This window comes from Indicator indicator, chromosome 13, assembly GCF_027791375.1.
Source record: "Indicator indicator isolate 239-I01 chromosome 13, UM_Iind_1.1, whole genome shotgun sequence".
In the NCBI taxonomy this organism is placed as follows: domain Eukaryota; kingdom Metazoa; phylum Chordata; class Aves; order Piciformes; family Indicatoridae; genus Indicator; species Indicator indicator.
Window position 1 is genome coordinate 438,405 of NC_072022.1, and position 19,726 is coordinate 458,130.

At 41.2% G+C, this 19,726-nt stretch overlaps 1 protein-coding gene across 2 annotated transcripts in view; it reads right to left on the reverse strand.

Moving 5' to 3' along the window:
* Nucleotides 1-14,110: 14,110 nt before the first annotated feature.
* PIK3CB (phosphatidylinositol-4,5-bisphosphate 3-kinase catalytic subunit beta) overlaps nucleotides 14,111-19,726 on the reverse strand; it is a 37,608-nt gene continuing 31,992 nt past the window's right edge. For both annotated transcript variants that reach the window (XM_054385952.1, XM_054385953.1), the window contains 5 exons: nucleotides 18,396-18,563; nucleotides 17,806-17,929; nucleotides 16,645-16,790; nucleotides 14,992-15,124; nucleotides 14,111-14,288 (listed from right to left, as the gene is read on the reverse strand). In XM_054385952.1, coding sequence (XP_054241927.1) covers nucleotides 14,151-14,288; nucleotides 14,992-15,124; nucleotides 16,645-16,790; nucleotides 17,806-17,929; nucleotides 18,396-18,563 — 709 coding nt within the window. In that variant the 3' untranslated portion in view covers nucleotides 14,111-14,150. The remainder of the gene's footprint in view (nucleotides 14,289-14,991; nucleotides 15,125-16,644; nucleotides 16,791-17,805; nucleotides 17,930-18,395; nucleotides 18,564-19,726) is intronic.

Here is a 19,726-nt window from a genome sequence, read left to right on the forward strand (position 1 = left end):
CTCAGCTCTGCTGCAAGCAGTCTCCTAGTGCTGTAGGCACTGTTGCTGAGATAGGAGGGGTAGGCACCGGCTACTGAGCATGCCTGTGCCTCACATCACAGCCTAACAAGGGGGGGAAGGCACAGAGGTACCCCCTCCCCACCCTCACGCCAGGCAGGAGAAAGTCCTAGAGCGACTCACACCAAGGGAGCATCTCTCTCCTGCCCGCATCCCGCCTCCACCCGTGGAGCAGGAAACGTCTGCCCGGGGTGTGGTCACCAGAGCTGGGCTCCTTCCAGCCAGGAGGCTTGAGGCGGTTACCTAGATGAAAACCTTTGTGTGCTTCTGTAACCGCCTTCTTTCTCCCTTCTCCTTCTCCTCTATAGGGGGGTGAAATAAATTAAAAAATTAGAAAATCAGGAGAGATATTGCAATTCAGTCTGTGCCGCCATGGGTGAGCACTCATGAATGAAAGAAAGCAAGTTGTTAGGAATGTAATTCCTGCCCATAACACAAAGCAAATCAAAGGCAGATAAGCTACTAGGTCAGCTATTGCTTCTTACATGATTTTGTGTCTCAGATGAAATACAGCCATTGCCAAGTCTCCATGCTTCTGGGTTTGACCACTTGCAGCCTTCACCTCACACACAGCCTAGGTCCAGACATTCAATCTCCTCATTGAATGCCTCTCGTTAGTATTAGCACTGCTCTGGTACCATCCCTGCCCTGTACAGAACAAAATTTCTCCTGAAGCAGAACACACTTCTTTGAACTTGAACCAGGGCCATCACATACTCTAAAGAGAGGCCAAGAAAGAAGGCTACACAGAGGTTTTCAAGAAGTGGTAGCTTAGCATTGCTGATGTTGATAGCTTGTTCCATTTTACTTATAAAAAGATATTCCACCGCCTTCACTAACTTTCCATCAATTTTAGTGGCAGCTAGCACAAGCCTTTACCAGGCATCTTCCCATGTAAAACAAGGGCTTACCCAGAAAACAGAGGAGGTTTTATAAGAATCTAAACTTCAGATCTTGGGGTGCCTTGTTGGGGATAAATTGCATTGGTGCCATCAGATCAAATCTGTGTTTTCTGCATATATATAAATAAAAAAAAAAAAAAAAAAAAAAAAAGAGTGGTTCCTCAAAGCAATAGGCAAAGGTGCCAGGGGTGAGCAATGCCCAGACATGAGGACACTCATTTATTGCTCAAATGCAGGCCCAGATGCTGATTGAGATGCAAGCCTTCAGTTATCAGCCCTAAAAGGGAGCTACCCTCTTTGGAATAGTGAAACACCTCAAAGCAATTTAGTCACAGGAACCCCTCTTACTTCTCCCACCTCTGCCTGAGACCTTACTCACTGTGTTAGACTCATCATATTTACTGCCACTGGAGGGTGATTCTCTCTTCTACTGAAGCTAATTATTTACATGAATAAATAGATATCACTTAGAGCAGCACTTCAAACCTTAGTTTTCTACATCTGACCACGCCACTAAGAACTTGCTCATATATTGCACTCATAACAGCCTGACCCTGGGAAACTTTCTGATGGAAGCAAAAGCCACTTCAAACTTCTTTTTCTCTATGAAAAGCTAGAGTTTCAACTATCTTGCCATACTCTAACGACAATCAGGACATTTCTGACTAGCTTTACCCATCCATAGATCATTTAGCTCAGCACTTCTCATCTGGAATTCCTCCATAGCTCTTTCCTTCTTCTGAGGGCAGTTTACCTTCCAGATATCCTAAACAAAGATGTTTGTACAATAACCCTACAGCATACAGCCGCCCCAACACCCACACATAGACTTAAGCCAAATATTGTGACCATCTGCTACCAGGTACATTATCTTCTTCATTCTCAAACCCAAACTACATTTTAATACTGAGGAAGTGAAAAGTCATGCATGGCTGGTGTGACCAGGAGCTCCTGCAACAGAAGGACCGACTATCTTGACCATCTTGCCTTTCTGTGGTATCACTTCATGACTCTACCATGTGGAGGATGGAAGAAGTAACTTGATGACAGAGCAAAGCTAACAAAAACCCCAACCAAACAAAAAAACCCACCACACACCAAAACCCAAACAAGCAAGCAAACAAAACCCAAGAAACACCAACCAACTAACAAACAAAAACACCAAACAACCAACCAAACCCTCACAAAACCAGAACAAAACCAAACCAAAACCCTCTGGAAAATCCCCAACTCGACACAAAACACTTTTAATATACAACTTACTCAGAGCACATGATGCAGTGTCAATGCTGATTTCATGACAGTTCTCCTGATTGAAGCAGAACTGAAAAATCTGGAACAGGCTCCCCAGAGAGGTTATGGAATCTCCTCCAGAGACCTTCAAGACCCATCTGGATGCATTCCTGTGCAACCTGCGCTAGATTCTATGGTCCTGCTCTGGCAGGGGAGTTGGACTTGATGATGTCCAGAGGTCCCTTCCAACTCCTAACAATCTGTGATCCTGTGAAAAGCTCACACAAGCACCAAGGTGAAATGGCAGACAGGCATTGCCTACTTCAGCAGAGGTGTGCCAGTGTAAGGGATAATGTTTCCAACACTGTGAACACAGTGCACGAGTGCACATCACATGGCAGTAGATTTTTTTGATCTGGTAGAAGAGAGCTCTCAAAACTAAATTAAATAGCATCATTAGACTGTGTCTTTGATTGCTAAAGAAGAATTTTCTTCCAGCTAAAGGCATCACCATTCCAACCCAAGAAGACTCATGATCCTGAATAAAATCTACAGCTAAGACAGACATTTTCCTTTATCCCTACATTCCCTTGGCGTTTCAGCTTGCATGAAGGTCTGCCAGAGCCTATGGTGTAAGAAGTGCAGAGACACCCTGTGGTGGCAAAATTAATAAGAATTAGTTCAAACATCTTCTACTTTATTTAATTAAGACATAAAACTGGATCAGAAAAGCGGTGTCCTGGGGACACAGAAATCTTTCCCAAGTTGCTAGTCACATCATTTCCTCTCTTCAGACCTCGTTTCCTGTCTGGCATCTTTTGCTTTGAGTGTTTGCATGACAGTTCCTTCCACAAAGATTCTACCTCTTGCTCTGTTTGGTTTTTTTTGCCTCAGGGGATATCTGCTGGGTCAGGGATGCTGTGTGCTGCTGCAAATGCTGGGCTGGCTGTAGACATGATCCATTTCTGGAAAATAGTTTCCTTCATCGTGCCAGACCCAGGTAGGGAAAACTCAGTCTCATTTGTAAATCATTGCTTGGTTTCTGTTGTGGTTTTGGGGTTGTGTTTGCTTGTTTGTTGATTTGTTTTGTTTTGGGTTTTTTGGTTTGCTTTTTTTGGGGGGGGGGGGGCGGTGGTGGTTGTGCAGGGTGTGTGGGGGGATCTTGTTTTGGAGTTTTTTTAAGCATGGTTTGTTTGGGTCTTTGGTTGTTTGTGGGGCTTTGTGTGTGTGTGTATTTTGTTTTGTTTTACCCCACCCATAATGCATATTTTACCCTGAAATCATGCTGGCAGTTACAGAGGAACCAATACACTCCTCAGGTAGTGCAGGAATAAAATCAGTCAACAGCAAGAATCAGCACAAACCATTTTTGACATCTGAAGTCTTGCAGATACTAGACTGTGCTTATAATTAACTAGGGACAACCTACAGGTACAACACTGAGGTTCCTGAAAATGCTGTTCACTGCTGTTAGATGAGCTTCTCTGAAGGTAGTGTCTTTTATCCCAGATCTACACATAGGATTCCCATTCTAAAGAGTCATATGTAGTCTATAGGTTTGCAGACTGACCACACAATGAAGTAAATCTCAAGGCTAGCCACTAGCATTGTTTACTTTGGCTCACAAACAAACACACAAACACCCCATCATTGCTGTTGCTAAATAAGAAAGGTGAGGGTGATTAATGGTGGTCAAGCCTCACAAAATTTAAGCAGAGAAGAAAAACAAGGCAAATAAATCAATTATTCAGGTGCTCATTATTCAAACCTTCTGATCTGGAAACACATTTAAGCATACAGTTAAAGTATAGGAGGAATTCTTTCTACATCATTAGAATTACTTATATTGGAAACTCAAGATAGCCAGACAACTTCACATTTAAAAGAAGATAAATTAAATATTATACAATATGTGGGGAGGGTTGGTTTGTTTGGTGTTGTTCTAAATTACTAAAAGGCTTTAGAAAAGGCCTCTTCTCTGGATCTTCAGCTCTTTGTCACCCATTTTCACACACTTAGATCTGTGCTTTCAATGTTACCTTTTCCTCTGTTGATCTTTTAGACAAGTGGAATTAGTAGTGAAAGGTCCTGTTGTGAGAAGTGGTTGAAACTCACTTCTCAGGGGTGAGGTAGGTTTCCTCCCCCCCCTTTGCTGATTTTATTAGCCATGGATTGGTCTGTTCTTTAAAGCTTCACCTCAGCACCGTGTGCACAAAATGGGTCTTGAACTTGCAGATTGCTTTACAACAAATTAAACGGAAGTTGGTAATTTTGAGACAATTTTCTTTCATTCACAATTTTTATTCACTCCTTAATAGCACAAGATTTTTTTATTGAGAGTTTCCTTTTACAGGTCCATAAACTCTTTGCAATTTCTTTCATAGTCTTTTCTGCCATTTCTGTGGGAGAAACAGACACAACTTACCTAGGTTCTGTTAGAAAGCTAGGAGTGTGGCACTCTGTTCCTATGTATAGTTACTTCTTAATGTGTGCCAATGTATAATTTTGGTTAATACTTATAACACCATGAATAACTATTTCAGGGAGTGATCCTGCAAAGGATTTGCACAGTGAGTCCTTACTGCCTGTGTTTATCTAAACTACTCTAGAACTAGTTAGGTAGAACTGTTCTCAAAAGGCTGGGTTAGTGGAGGAGGAGATGAGTGGTGAAATTGGAAAAGTGTGCAGTTCAAAAATAGTTGTAAGTTTCGATTTTCAGGCTACAAACTGTGTGACTTGTTCTAGATGACTTGTGGAAAATATTTTGAACAAGTAGGAAAAGAGAAGCACTTCCAATCACATGGAGGGCTGAACGTGACCCTCCAAGCTAAACAACCAAAAGTTAATGCCATTATCAAGTATCAAATGTAGAGCAGAGAGACTAATTCAATCAGAGAGGCCAAAGGGATAATTCTTGGAGACGAAGCAATGCAACATGGAAATGCAGACTAGTCAACTGCTTTGTCAAAAAAAAAAAAAAAAAGGAGAAAAAAAAAAAAAGGAAACCATTTCCAAGCCTTAACTAAAATTCCCAGTTGGATCTTCATCTTTTCAGGGTTCTGGTTTTCCATTTGCAGTGTTTATTCTGTCACACATTTGTTTCACTGCTTCTGTTCTCTGTGTAAAACTGTTTCATTGGCTCCTGGTTCTTCGCTTTTATCAGAGGAGCCGCCTCCTCTCTTGGTTTTCAGCAACTAGCCTGATCATGAAAGAGAGCACACAGAGGGATATCTTTATTATATTTCCTGCCCAAGTCTACTTTCTACAATTTTGTGAAACAGTGGTTGAGTAAGAATATCCAGTCACCTTGTATCTGTAAGAATTTTCAAAGCAGGTATTTGCTCCTTCTGATGGAAAAACAGCTGCTCACTGAACTCAGCTGAACCTTCCGTATAACCAGGTTTGTGGAGTAACCAGCCCAGACCTAACCAGGTACTATGCAACAAGGGAGAGACTTTCAAAAACCTACTCAGACTTCTGCTCTCATCTAAGCAGGTGCTGGTTTTATGGCAGACAAAATGAGCTGGCACAAAGGAAAGAAGGAGCTCGCAGGAGAAAGCATTGGTGATGGGAAGCACAGCCGAAAGAAGCGAGAGCGACTGTTAAGGAAGAGATTTTCTGGACTGAGCCTCTTCTCTGGGTCTCCTAAGAATAAACTGTAAGTACATCCAAGATTATATTTTGTATACATTTGTAAGCAAGAAACTGCCAGCAAGTATTGCCAGAGCACCTTTCACAGAGCCACAGACAACTCCTTTGTTACCCCAGCTGTGTTAACTGTTTCACAAACAAGGAAACAGTTACGGTCTAATTAAACAACTTGACCTAAAACTGGCAAGTCACTGGCAGAAGTAGGTACAAAATGAAGATCTCCAAAATCTTGCATCTCTGTACGCTTGTCTTAAAATCATTTCTCGATGCTCCCTTCCACCCAGCAAGAGAGATGTGGGGGGGCAGCAGCTCTGTTCCTCCACATACACACAAATCCTGCTGGTTGTGACAACCTAGGACACTGTTTGTAGGAGTAAGATTGCTGAAGATTCCTGCTCTAAGGGTATAACAGACAGTGGCAATTGATAGGCAGCAGCCAAAATCACTGTTAACAAAGTCAGTGCTACTAAGCTCCTTGAATTAGAGCATAATTATTGCTTATGTTCCTATAATAATGCCTTTATGCTTAGTACTTTTCAGATAGAGGGGAAAGGAGAGGGGGGGGGGGGGGGGAAGAGAATCAATGCAAAACTATCCCTTTTTTTTTTTTTTTTTAACCAACATAAGCAAAAAGGGGGGGAAATGTGTTTGAGCTTACTGCTTTGTGCACTTATTGGCTCTAAGTTATTGTCATTATTCTTATGGAATTTGAAATTCTCTTCTTTGGTCTTTGTACTTGATATAATTCTTCTCTAGCATGAGGTAAACTTAGTGTATGCATCGTGCTAAAATCAGGAGTAGTTTTCAAAAAGTGTCTTTCCTCTTCCATTACAAGTGCTGTTTTCTAAACAGATCTCCTAAAAGAGTCTGTCTTTGATAATTACCACAAAATTACTGTCTTAGCAGGAAGTGCATGCAAGTCTCAGCAATTACTCAGCTAACTACATTAAGCTTGATAGCCACAGCAGCTGGTTACAAGCTCAACATAAGATTAAAGTACACGAGCCAGAAACGATCCTGAGAGCCAGATTCTTCCCTCAGACTGATCCAACTGCAGAACTAGACCCACAGGCTTTGCTTTGGGCTTTACCTTGCTGAAGTGCTGAAGAACTGGACTGGAAATAGTCAAACATTGAAGAAGTTAGTGAATTACAGCCATGAATTTTCTCTGTTGTCTGTAATTTCATTGAAGTATGCATTCAGGAGGTAGACAAGGGTAAGGCCTTGATCCTAATTTCTAAGTGATGAACATGGGTTTTCCCCAGTTTGAACTAGAAAACTCAAACCCACTAACGCAGTACTCTCCTCCTATGGCACTGTCATATTAATAGAAAGGGAGTCAGACCTTGGACTTTACTAGATACATTTCTACAGACATGTTTCATGGCAGTGGCATTTGAAAACATTCACATCATCAGGACCTACAGAATATTCAGTGGGTTAGCCAAATCAGATCATGTCCACTGTTCAGCTCTGGTGTCTTAGAAGAGGTCTGGTTAGTAGGTTTAGAGAGGTTCCCCTCCCCCTCTACTCTGCCCTGGTGAGGCTGCATCTGGAGTATTGCGTCCAGCTCTGGGCCCCGCAGTTCAAGGAGGGCCTCAGGGAACAGCTTGAAAGAGTCAAGTTCAGAGTCACAAAGACGATTAAGGGAGTGGAATGTCTTCCTCATGAGGAGAGACTGAGGGAGCTGGGTCTCTTTAGCTTGGAGAAGACAGAGGGCTGACCTCATGAATGTTTAAAAATATGCAAAAGGTGAGTGTCAGGAGGACAGAGCCAGGATCTTTTCAGTGATGTCCAATAACAGGACGAGGGGCAACAGGTGCGAGCTGGAGCATAGGAAGTTCCATGCAAACATAAGGAAAAACTTTTTCACTTTGAGGGTGACCGAACACTGGAACAGGTTGCCCAGAGGTTGTGGAGTCTCCTTCTCTGGAGACATTCAAAACCTGCCTGGATGCATTCCTGTGTGACCACCTCTAGGTGATCCTGCTCTGGCAGAGGGGTTGGACTACTTGATCTTCCAAGGTCTCTTCCAACCCCTAATATTAAGTGATTCTGTAGGTTAGTGTCTTGGTTTTGAAGTACTATTTCATGTAAAATATAATGGTATGTAATTCAATCAAGAGTGCTTTTCTTTTAGCTCTTCCATCTCTATTCAAGGTCAGGGCAATATAGGGCTTATCTACTAGCCAGCATACTTATTAGTCCATGCAAGTGCACAAACCTTTATGATCAGGTCTACTAGGTCAGAAGCTTGTAATTTACTTACACAGGGCACATTAAAGAAGTGAACAGAAAACTCTTACCTAGATAGGTGACTCAAGATTTTGTTTATATTTTTGTTAAAACAGTAACAATGCTTTTCATAATTTTATGTTCTAAAACTAACGCCTTGCCGCTGCCATCACAGCAACAGAGCCAGACTCTCCTTTTTCTATCCATTTCTGTTTTCTGCAGGTGACCACACAGTGCACCTGTTCCCAGGGTGTCATAAGTAAAGCCTCAGGAAGGATTCATAAATCACACACTAATCACTTCTGTTGACCTTATTCATCTAGGAAGCGTATAGGTTAAACTTGTCACCTTTCTTTCTGACTGTTCTAGCCCTCAGGGGAGAAGTCAGCTTTCTGAAGACAAGAGATGTTTACACAGGAAAGGATCCAAAAAGCTGAAGCCAGTGAGGGAGGAAATATGCTCTTTAAGGCAGCCACACTCCGGGAAAATGTGTCCACAATGTGAAATCCTCGTCTGCCGAAAGTGTGAGACACTGCACTCAGAAAGCAGCTTCATTGCTCACAGCCTGCTTGATCACTACGACAGAGGAGGAGACACCAGCTCCAGGAGGTTGACTGCAGAAAATCAAGTACATAGAGACGATTAAAGATTCAGTGTGGGTGCCTTGTCTGTGCCCAGCTACATCGGAAATGCTAAAGCTTGGATCCATTCATGCTGACAGGATCTCCGTCTGTGTTACAGACCCACCATAGTTCATATCCACTATATGTAGCAAATACACATTCACTCATCCCACTGGCACATAGGGCTAGAAGTTTCTCAGCTACTAAGAGCAGGGAACTGTTTCAGAAACATTGTTTCAGAGAGTTTTCTTTTTTCTCTCAAGGAAACAAGAGTATCCCACTGAGCTGCAAAAGAGAGTGACTATTAAAGGCAGAACCATGGTTGCATTACACATTTGTAATGCCTGTGCCTGTTTCAGTGTTGTTTGTGGTCTCGAATAATAAACTCCTTATTTATTTTTAAATTAACTCACATGAGTGTGCAACTTTATGGGGAAAGGGGCTTCCAAAGGCTATCCTGGCCATAAAAATTGCAGATCACATTCAAATTCCCTTCTAGAATTCCTGAATTTTGTTACAAATTTTCAACTCCTAATTTACAGTCCAGCACCTCTCCTTAGAGGGAACAGCACAAGTGCAACTCACAAAGTATGTGAGCCTCCGGTATAGCACAGCATCAACTCAAACAGTAGTAGAAGTTTAAGCATATCAGTGGAACCCACACCTTGAGCTGTCCCTCTCCATTCCTGTCACACTGCAGCAACCCACTGGGAGAGCAGTATGGTGACTACCCAAATCAACAGTGGTAGGCAGTGGGTGGCATTAAGGTCCATGTACTCACGACTACTTACCTGTATGGAATCCCTAAATGTAGATTAAGGATAGAAATAGACTCTGGAGCAGACTACCCCAAACCTAGCAGCTCACACCTTTTCCTCATATGCCACAACTCAATATGGAGGATGAATTCCTTGCTGTTTTGTAGAGAACAGGCTAAACAGACTTCACCTCAGCCATTAATATTAGGGATTCTTTTATTTAGGCAAGCAGACATAACACAGGCTAGGAAATTTGGCCTTCTGTTTCATCAGTCCTCTTCCTAGGATCCCAAGTCACAACTCTATAGAGGAAAAGCCTCTCTGTCCTTCCTGCTTCCTTTTTGGAGCTGTTCCAGTTTTGTTCCAATGTATGTACGTTAAGAGGACTAGAATCCAGATTTTTTTCTTCTGTCCCTAGGGGTTACTTGTAGCTGAGCTATGTCATCCACTCCTGTGTTCATTCCCCCAACCATGTTAAACAGTTTCAACAGGAGGAGCTCAGAGCCATGTCTACAATGTTCCCACACTACAGAGTATCCTGAGCAATATGCTCAGATCCATGTGTGATCTATCAAGCGAACTCAATGTTCCTTATACAAAGGAGGTAAAAAGACAACTTCAGAAACCAGAATGAACTGCTTTACCTGGGCTGTACAGGTGGTCAGATCACAAACATGAGTCCAAGAAAGCTCACAGGGTGATGTCCTTCAGTTAAGATATAGAGAATACCTTAGGCAGGATTCACAAACAGGAATGAGCCACCATCAGGTTCCTCACTTCTCTCCAGACTTTAGTGGCTCTGGGTACTCTCAGCACGTGCCCAGAATTCCTGCCCAAACTTTCAAAGTCAAGAATTAGTTGCAATATAAAGCCACTGAAATCTGTTTCAGAGATCTGCTTGGTAGTGCACATTCCTGAGACCACATTTGCTCCGTGCTCTCACGCTGATATGAAAAAGTCCCCAATGTCCCCACAGAAACATCAGCAAATCTTGCTCTGCTGGCTCCCCAGCTCCTGAACTAATTGGTATTTAGCTGTGCTCCCCGAGTAAGTGAGCCATGTGAGCATGATGTTATGCCTGCTGCTCCCACAGAGGACCTCAGAGGAAGCTTTCATATCCACACCACCTAAACCAGTTTGCTAAGAAACAACAAATCTAGGGTTATGAGCAGACCTACCAAAAAATGAAAGATCAGCAGCTCCTATATCCATTTGATCCGTGAAGATTTTATGATGATCTTACTGGGACTGATTTGCAAAGATATTCCAGTTGCAGAAATAATTTCACTATTAACCAGATGCTCAGACTATACCAACCAACAATAGGTGGCAGAGAGACGTGCCTCAAAAAACCCCAGTTTTGCATTGGAAGCTATAGTCAGTGTGGTATTGGGCTCAAGCAATAAAATCACTACCTGGAGCTTAGTGTGACTTTTCTCTCGTGAGCCAATCCAGAATGAGGCACATCTGTCTATAAAACCCCCACATCCAGATGCAAACTGTGAGGTCCAAGAGCAATGCAGCATCGCCATCTCCTATGGCAGCACCTAGTAACACTTGCTTTCCATCAGCACAGCTCTGCTCCCTCATCTCTCAGCAGTATTATGCCAGACAAGTTATTCTTAAAATCATTTTAAGAAGATTTGCCCCAAACTGGAATGCATTATCTGAGCACAGGATTTTAGTTTTAGATTTTAAAGCCAACTCAGACATAATTATATTACTACTCTTTCACAATGTATTGCAATAATAGAAATACTGATTCCATACTTGAAAGACTCAGACTTGAAATAATTTCCAAAGAATAAAGCTATGATCACAGCCTGATATACTGATTATTAAGAGCCTGTAATATTTAATGATCTGATTTCAATAGCTCTAGGAGATTAGAGAGGAATATTGGGCTCTCTTATATTAAATATACAAGCAGGCTCCACAAAGGCATTCACTAGGACAAGCAGGAGTTGTAACAGCAGCAGTTGTCACCATTTGTCACAAATCAAATGACACAAGGTAAAGAAAGCAAACTCATCTTTTAGTCATGCAGTCAAAAGGAAAAACAGAATGAATGTATGCAATATACACACTACATATACCAGTTGTTTTTAAAGCAGTCTACATATCTTTTTCCCCTGAAGATCCAATGAAGGCCTTGAGAAGCACAGTTGGTTTAAATTTTTTTTTCCAGTGGAAATATGTAGACCTGATTAAAGTGGACTTGGAGAAAAATTATTAACATGAGACCATCTGAACTGAAGTTGTTTTATACCAGAGTTGTTGCTCACACTTGCCTGCATCTGCATAAAGCTACATCCTTTCCAAAGGTCATATTGCTACTCACTGCTACAAACAAAATCTTTAAATTCCACTACTACAATCTGACCATTTGATGACTTTTGAATTCTTCAGCCTAAAACAACAGCTCAAAAGAAAGTGTGAACCCACTCAGCCCAAATTAACTTACCATTTTAACACTACAGCTGGATATTGGGAAGTAAGTACAGAAATAATTAATGGGTTGATGTGACCAAAATTCCAGTATTCTCCTTTCAGGTGGAAAAATGTCTTTACTCTGTGCAATATCCTGCTGGGAATTGAGGAGAGGTGTTTCTTCATCTGGAGGTCAATGCCACTTCTTCCATTTTTGCCAGTGGGAACCTACAGCACAGACTTGAGTGACTTCTTGAGCCTCACAAGAAGTCTGGATGGAACACACAAGTGACAAAGAACCATCATACTCCCTGCTGTCACAGACCCTGCACACCAGCCCAAGCAGCCGAGGTGAACTTGCCAATTCTGTCTCAATTTTTGGGAAAGGTTATGTCCTCCTCAACAAGACAACATATCAGAGATGTTCGAGTGCTGTGTCCCACAGCAAAATCCAGGAATGGCTACTTCTGCAAATGTATATGCTATGAATTAGCCAAGGATGACATTGCTTTCTGAGCTATAGGCTGCAAAGCACTTTCTTTTTCCCCTTCCTCCCATCTGCTTTAAAAATAAAATAAAAATTAGAAGTGCCACATGGCACAATTTAAATGCTATTCTAGTATATTAAAAACAAACAAACCCAAACCAAAAACCCCAATCCCAAGCCACAAACCACTTGTGACTTTTACAATATTCTAGAAGCAGAGGTCTTCTCAGACAGATTAGCGTGAAGGGTGATGACAAAAGAGGCAAACCACTACATTAAAATGTTATCCTGACTCCAGATAGCTTCCAGACCTTTAAAAGATACAACTAAACCCCAAACAAAAAAAAAAACCAAAACACAAACACTCTCAACAAAGTAAAATCACCTTTAATTAAATTCCTACATAAACCAACATTTCTATGCAAAACAACTGTTAAGTCAAAAAGTAAATATATCTGTTTAACTCTCTTTCAAATGTCAACAAGAATTGAGAGCTACCAGTGTTCCTTGGAGAACAAGCAGTAGTTAAAGTCTATCTTGCTGATGTTCAGAAACAGTATGTTACATCTTTTAACCAGCAGTTCCCTATTGCACGTAACAAATTTGCTCTCCATTTAAGCACCTAAAAGCCTGGTACCTCACTAAATAAATTAAAACAAATCCAGTTTCTTCAGCAACCATCTTCAACATATATGTCTTGGTAAAGCAACATTACGGCAAGCTTTTAATAAATACAGAAAAAAAAGATTAATGACTTTTCACTGGTGTTTTATGGAATGATCTTCTCCCATAAACACTTGCTTTTCCACACATTTGGGGTTTTTAGCATGTATGCTCTAAAAAGCACGATGTGTAGTACATCTCAGGAAAATTTTCCACACATAAGTCAGTACATTTGCATGGCATAACAAATCCGAGATGTGAATTTCAGCGTAAGGCTGTAAGGAGCTTCTTGATGAAACTGAAATAAATGTGCTTTTTAAGGAGTGAAAACAAAGCCCCAGAGGCCCTAGAATGAGAAACTGTTGCCAACCAGGGATTCTCAGGCGTGCTTGGAGTTGGCCTAACTTCCTCCCTGTTACTGAAGGGCTTCTTTCATGTGTGTTATGTCAGAGGAACAAAGTTGTGCAACCATGAACATCTGGACACTGCATCATTTTCAGTCTCCCCCTCCCCTTCTTACGAATATCTACTCTTCTTTTGGCAGCAGTATAAGACATTAAGCAGCTCCCTGTGGTACAATCATATTGTGGTTGCTATTTACAGTAGAATTAATGCATCTGTGCCACTAGGGCATAGTTCATATGAAAAATATACAATATGGTCATTTTTAGCCAGATTAGGAGTATATAAAATAAAATTAAAAACCAAAACAAAACAGACATTTACTCTTCAAGTCCTAACTTCAAACAAAGAACTGTTCTGTCAGAGGTCTTCAAACCTCCTGAATATGTTAGAGTACATTACCCTAACATATAAAAACAAATATTTACACTTCCATAAAGTACCAAAGAATTTTTAAAAATGCCTAGTAGCTCTCAGCGTGCAAAGTCAGCAGGAACTGATTATCCAGAATGTTCACTGTTTGTAAAGACAGTCTTGGAATCAAGCATTCAGAAGCAGAGTGCAAAAGACTCAAGAGTTATTTCAGTCCATTTGTTTTTGCTGTTCTTTGTTCTCTTTCTAAAAGTAAATTTTGTTGGTCCATAATACAGATTCCCTTCAAAAACACTTCTCAAGGTAACATTCAGATTAGTGCAAAGGCGAACATCTTCTAGGATCTGTAATCTTTTCGCACAGTGTGAGCCATCCAGTTCACTTTAGTAGTCCAACTTTCCCGGAGTGCTTCATCAAACTTTTGCTTAAATTGCTTTAGTGCTTCTTCCTCACTCTTCCCTAAGGCAAGAGAGTCCTGCAGCGACAGGAAAACAAGTACTGTTAGGAGTTTTAAAAGCACAGGTAAGGCCTTCTCCACATCTCAAGATAAATACCATTCTGATTGTTCTGATACTTGTTCACTGACTATTCACTGAGCCATTCATCAGTGGTATTTTCTGAGTTTAAAGCTAAAACTAAAGAAGAATTAAGCAAACTGATTTTCACCTTTACCACACTGCAAGCATATGTGCATATGTGTGAGCCAAGGTGTAAAATATCCCCCAAATGATCATCTGAGCATGAGAAAAACTTCTTTCCTGTGAGGGCGCTGGACCAGTCTGCCCAGACAAGTTATGGAGTCTCCCTTTCTGGATAAATTCCAAACCCACTTGGACGTGATCCTGGCCAACCTGCTCTGGGTGAACCTGCTTTATCAGGGTGGGTAGCTTAGATGATCTCCAGAGGTCCCTTCCAAACCCTACCATTCTGTGGCTACATTTAAGATGTAGGGATGCTGAACTCATTATGGAATAGTTGAGAGGAATATACATTCACAGTTTCCTTAGACTGTTAAGGATACTGACTACAGACCTTGTTCTATAGACTGAAAAAGAAAGCTTGGAGAACTATGTGGAAATCTTGAGAGAAACGGAAAACAACTAAAATGCCTTCATCTTAGAACAAAACTTCACATCTTGGGAATATCCTAAGTGCTACTGAGCTGCAGCCAACTTTACCTTGAGATACTGGATGTCCTTGACAGAGGTTAGTTCTGGAAGCCCTGCAGTTAACATCAGTGCAAAGAGTGTAATAAATAGGTTTCCATGTTTTCTCAGAATCAAGTAAGCTTCTTCACAATACTGGCGGAATCTTCATGTTCAGCCACACAGCACATGCAACAGAGACACACAAGAGAACTTACACAGTTGGCAAATATATGCAATGACTTTCAACGACTGTTACCTGGTCTAACACATGTATTGTGGGGACACAGTAACAGAAAGGACAAGAGGTGTCTACAGAACCTTTGATGTATTCCCACAAAATATCCCATGTCTCTCTAGCAGGCCTTTAAAACATGGATACGAAAGACCAAAGCTTTAAAAAGCCACTGTTCTACAGAAAGAGTGAAAAATGACAAAGGTAATGCCCGTGCCCCATCCCCCTGAGAATGTGCTAGGTCAAACACCCTGATGATCTTGTACAAACCTAGGGTAGAAAAACAGAAGCTCTAGAGCAGTCCCAACCAACCCAGCTCACGTCTGTAACGCAATGTCATCATGCAAGTACCTGAGAACTCGCTCAGAACAAGCCCAAAATGTGACACTGTCCAGCATCTAATCAAATTTACAGAGGAATTATAAGAAACCTTCAGACTAAGCTCATAAATTATAGTTTGAAGAATAAATCCTCTTCTGAGATGCTTTTCAAGTGAAAGTGGAATCCTGCTGCCATTTAAAGTACTCCACATTCCACAGCTATCATAATAATAGCCTTCAGAGTTTTAAAAATAGAGCTACACAGGTTGATTTCCTTACTCTCCAGGAGAGACATGGGTTACCAACAGTTATTCTTGATTCCTCCCAGAGACACCATTACAAATATATGTACAGATTCCTCTGCCAGAAGCAGCCATAAGATTTATCAAGCCACTCTTAAGTACTCCATTTTATATCTCTGCTACCAAATTCTTCCTATGAAGACTGGCACCAAAGCAACAGCAATCCTGAATGCCCCTCCTGACAACTGGGGAGAGTGTTACAGAAGGGAAAAAGAAAAATCCACCTCAATATGTAGGATCACAGAGGGCAGTTTTCCCTTGTCAGGCACTTTCATGTTCCACTGTAGCTCTCTAACCCAAGATGGGAATGGGCATGCAACAATGCTGGCTGTATGTATCTAAGCATCTAAGTAAGGTCAGGACTGATGTGCACTGATGGACAGGACGGGCAGCAGGGAGCCTGTTTCTAAGTCCAGTGCTTTCTCTCACTTGAATAATAACAGTCTGTGGAACCACAGAATACATCCATTTGGAAGAGACCTCAAAGATCATCCAGTCCAACACTCGACCCAGCACTGAAGGGACAACACTAAACCATGTCCCTAAGTGCCAGGTCCAAATCTCTCCCTAGTGTCCAGGGCTGATGAAGTCCAAAGCAGATAAGCCCAGAAGAATCTGCTATCTCCTGCAGGAGGAGATAAAAAACAACTAGAACTTTCCACCACATTCTAGCTCCGGTGCAGAAGTAGGTAGGATAGTAAATGCATGTAGCATACTTTCACACAAGTACAAATGAGCAAACCACACCCAAACTGGTTCTTAGTGTGCTGGAAATTATCACCAGAGATCATCTCAGTTACAAAAGGAAGAGATCAAAAATAACACTCACCGACCAAACTTTTCAGTGTTCCCTGTTTTTCCTTGTTGAATAACATGGATGAAATCATAGGTAAGTATGAAAGGTACCCGTTCCCTTTTAATGCCAAACTTGGACTTGAAGTTTCCAAGAATATGCCCAAAATCTATATGAAAGAGCTAAAAAATGAATAAAAACCAACCAACCAAAAAAAAAGTTAAAGTTATTTTTTCCAGATAAATATTTCACTTTTTAAATATCTCTGTAGAATGCTGCTATCAAGAACAGTTAACTCACAGTGCTAGTCTCCACAGCCCATAGCTTTGATCCTTCAGGATTATTTAGTTTTAAAACATTTCAGGATTTATTTAAGTCAGTGGTAACATCCACACTCTTACAAGCAACCACAGTTACAGTGTGCAAAAGATTATCTCAGGTTTAAGCTGATATCTGCCAAAAGATATCTTACTGGGAATACCATAAAGAAAGATGAACCCACTGGTGAGCCCATGAGGCTCATAGAATGATTTAGGCTGGAAGAGACCTTAAAGATCATCTAGTTCCAGCCCATTGCCATGGGCAGACACCTTCCACTAGACCAGGTCACTCAAGGGCTCATCCAGCCTGATCTTGAACACCTCCAGGGAGGGGGCATCCATGACCTCCCTGGGCAAGCTGCTCCAGTGTCTCACCACACTCACTGTAAAGAATTTCTTCCTACTATCTAGTCTCAATCTACCCTCCTCAAACTTAAATCCATTCCCTCTCCTCCTATCACTTAAGGCCCTTGTAAAAAGTTCCTTCCCAGCTTTCTTGTAGGCTCCCTTCAGGTACTGGGAGGCTGCTACAGGGTCTCCCCAGAGCCTCCTTTTCTCCAGGCCGAACAGCTCCAACTCTTGCAGCCTGTCCCCACAGGAGAGGTTCTTCAGCCCTCTGATCGTCTTCACGGCTCTCCACTCCAGCACTTTGATGTCCCTTATATCTAAAGGCTTCCTACATAAAGTCAAGAGTGAAGCTAGTAGCACTTCAATTAATCTCAAGGGACCTGTGACAGTTCTCCCACTTCAGAATCAAAGGTAAGCATTACAGCTTTCTAATGATAGGCAAAAAAACTACTGCAAATGTCTGTAAAACTCACTTTTATAAGCTTTGCTAGTTTCATAGGCAGAATAATTGAACAGATGAGATTTTTACCTGACCATTTTTTCTGACCATGATGTTGTCACTGTGTCTGTCACCAATTCCCAGTACGTAAGTAGCTACACAGTAGCCAGCACAAGACAGAGTAAATTCTTCAATGGCTCGATCCAGATCATCTCTATAAACACAAAGACAAACAATATCAGTGCTCACTGCTGCTAACTCAGGGCATGCCTTGACCTCAAAGAGGACTTTTGTTTGGTTAAACAAGCAGCAAACTAGAGTTATTTGGGAGAAAATACTGTATAAAGGAGCTATGGAGAACAGAAGAAATGCAAATATTATGAAAGGCAACAACAGAAAGACTTCACTCCCACAGTTTTTTTGGGTTGGTGTGTTTGTTTTACTAAGTCTTCTATAACTGACTCAACAACATGAAGTCAGAATGCTGCAAATGCTGAAATTTCAGCAGGATCATTTTTTTGAATTCCGAGAGCACCCTCTGATCTGAGTCAGAATCTGTCATACTAGAAAAATTAGTAGCAACAAACCTGCCAGAAGAGCCACACATCCATCAGTACTGAAATAGAAACTTAAGGGAATACTGTATATACTATAAATGAGAAAATAACTGTAGAAATTACCCTAAATTGTATTCCTTCAGCCAGTTCAAGAGAGCATCTTTGTTGAAGGCAGCAGCAGCAGCAACATTGCTGCTATTTAACTGAATGTCAGCAATGGTTTCTGAGCTAGAAACAGCCTCAATAAGGCCAGAGTGATCTCCAGTTGCTAAACAGCCATAGGGCAATATCCTGGAACAAAAACACAGACTCACGTTAAAAACAAAGAGTGAGGATGTTTTCTTAAGTATATCAGTGTTTTGAGCAGGCTGAATACTCATGTGAACTCGAACATTAAATTCTTGAAGGTTAATGTATGGATCTTGCTACTTGATTGCTGGTCAAAATACCAGCAATATACACAAAACATAAGTTTTTCCTATTAAATTTGTAAAAAAAAACCCAAAAAACCCAAACAGTATAAGCAAGCTTAATTTTTCCCCTTTACAGTTACTTGTAATTTTACAGGAGAAACCACAGAGGGAGCCCTTTGTTTTCATTTGTTAGTTTTGTGGCTCAACAGACTGTAAATGAGACTCACACACACATTCATTCTAGACTAAGTTATTTGTACACATGGAAAAGTTCTTAGCGATCTCAACCTTCCCCCCATTATCCTATTTCAACTTCAAATCTTAGAAATCCTTTTAAAGATAATAATTTTAAAATGTTTTCTGATTCTTACTAAATTTTAAGCATAGAAACCTAATGAAAAACAGGAATACCTCTTTTAATCCTCCTAATGTATAAGAATATCCCTCTGCATTCATATACTGTGCCTATTCTACAATATCACTGCATTAAAAGAAGACACAGCTGAAGATGTGAATCAAGGAGAGCAGTGTCTAAACAGATTAAGTGTACTTTTCCAAAACATCTCCTCACTCCAGATGCCTAAAGTACTGAACAGAGTGTCAGCTCAGGTGAGAACTAAATTTATTCAAGGGAAACTTAGATCAAACTCTTCAAAGACACTGTGTCCCAAATGGAGGTGTCTGCTCTGGTGCTAGGTACCTCAGGTCAAGTACATGACTTCAGCTCTGGTGGTGAGTCCATGTATAAAACAGCGGATGCCCAGGTACATCTAACTGAAGTGCACAAGCTGTAAGCACACTCACTGACTTACAAAGCTGGATAACAAACTGCAGGGCATGCTACAACTTGTGTGTGTGTGTGTATATATATATATCTAAAGAAAAAGCACTGCTGGTAGATTTATCATTGTTTATGAAACAGGGATTGATTGTTACAGAGAAAAGCCACATCTTTTACCTGACACAGCAGATTATCCCAGGGGAAAGGAAAGGGGAAAGGAAAGGGGAAAGGAAAGGGGAAAGGAAAGGGGAAAGGAAAGG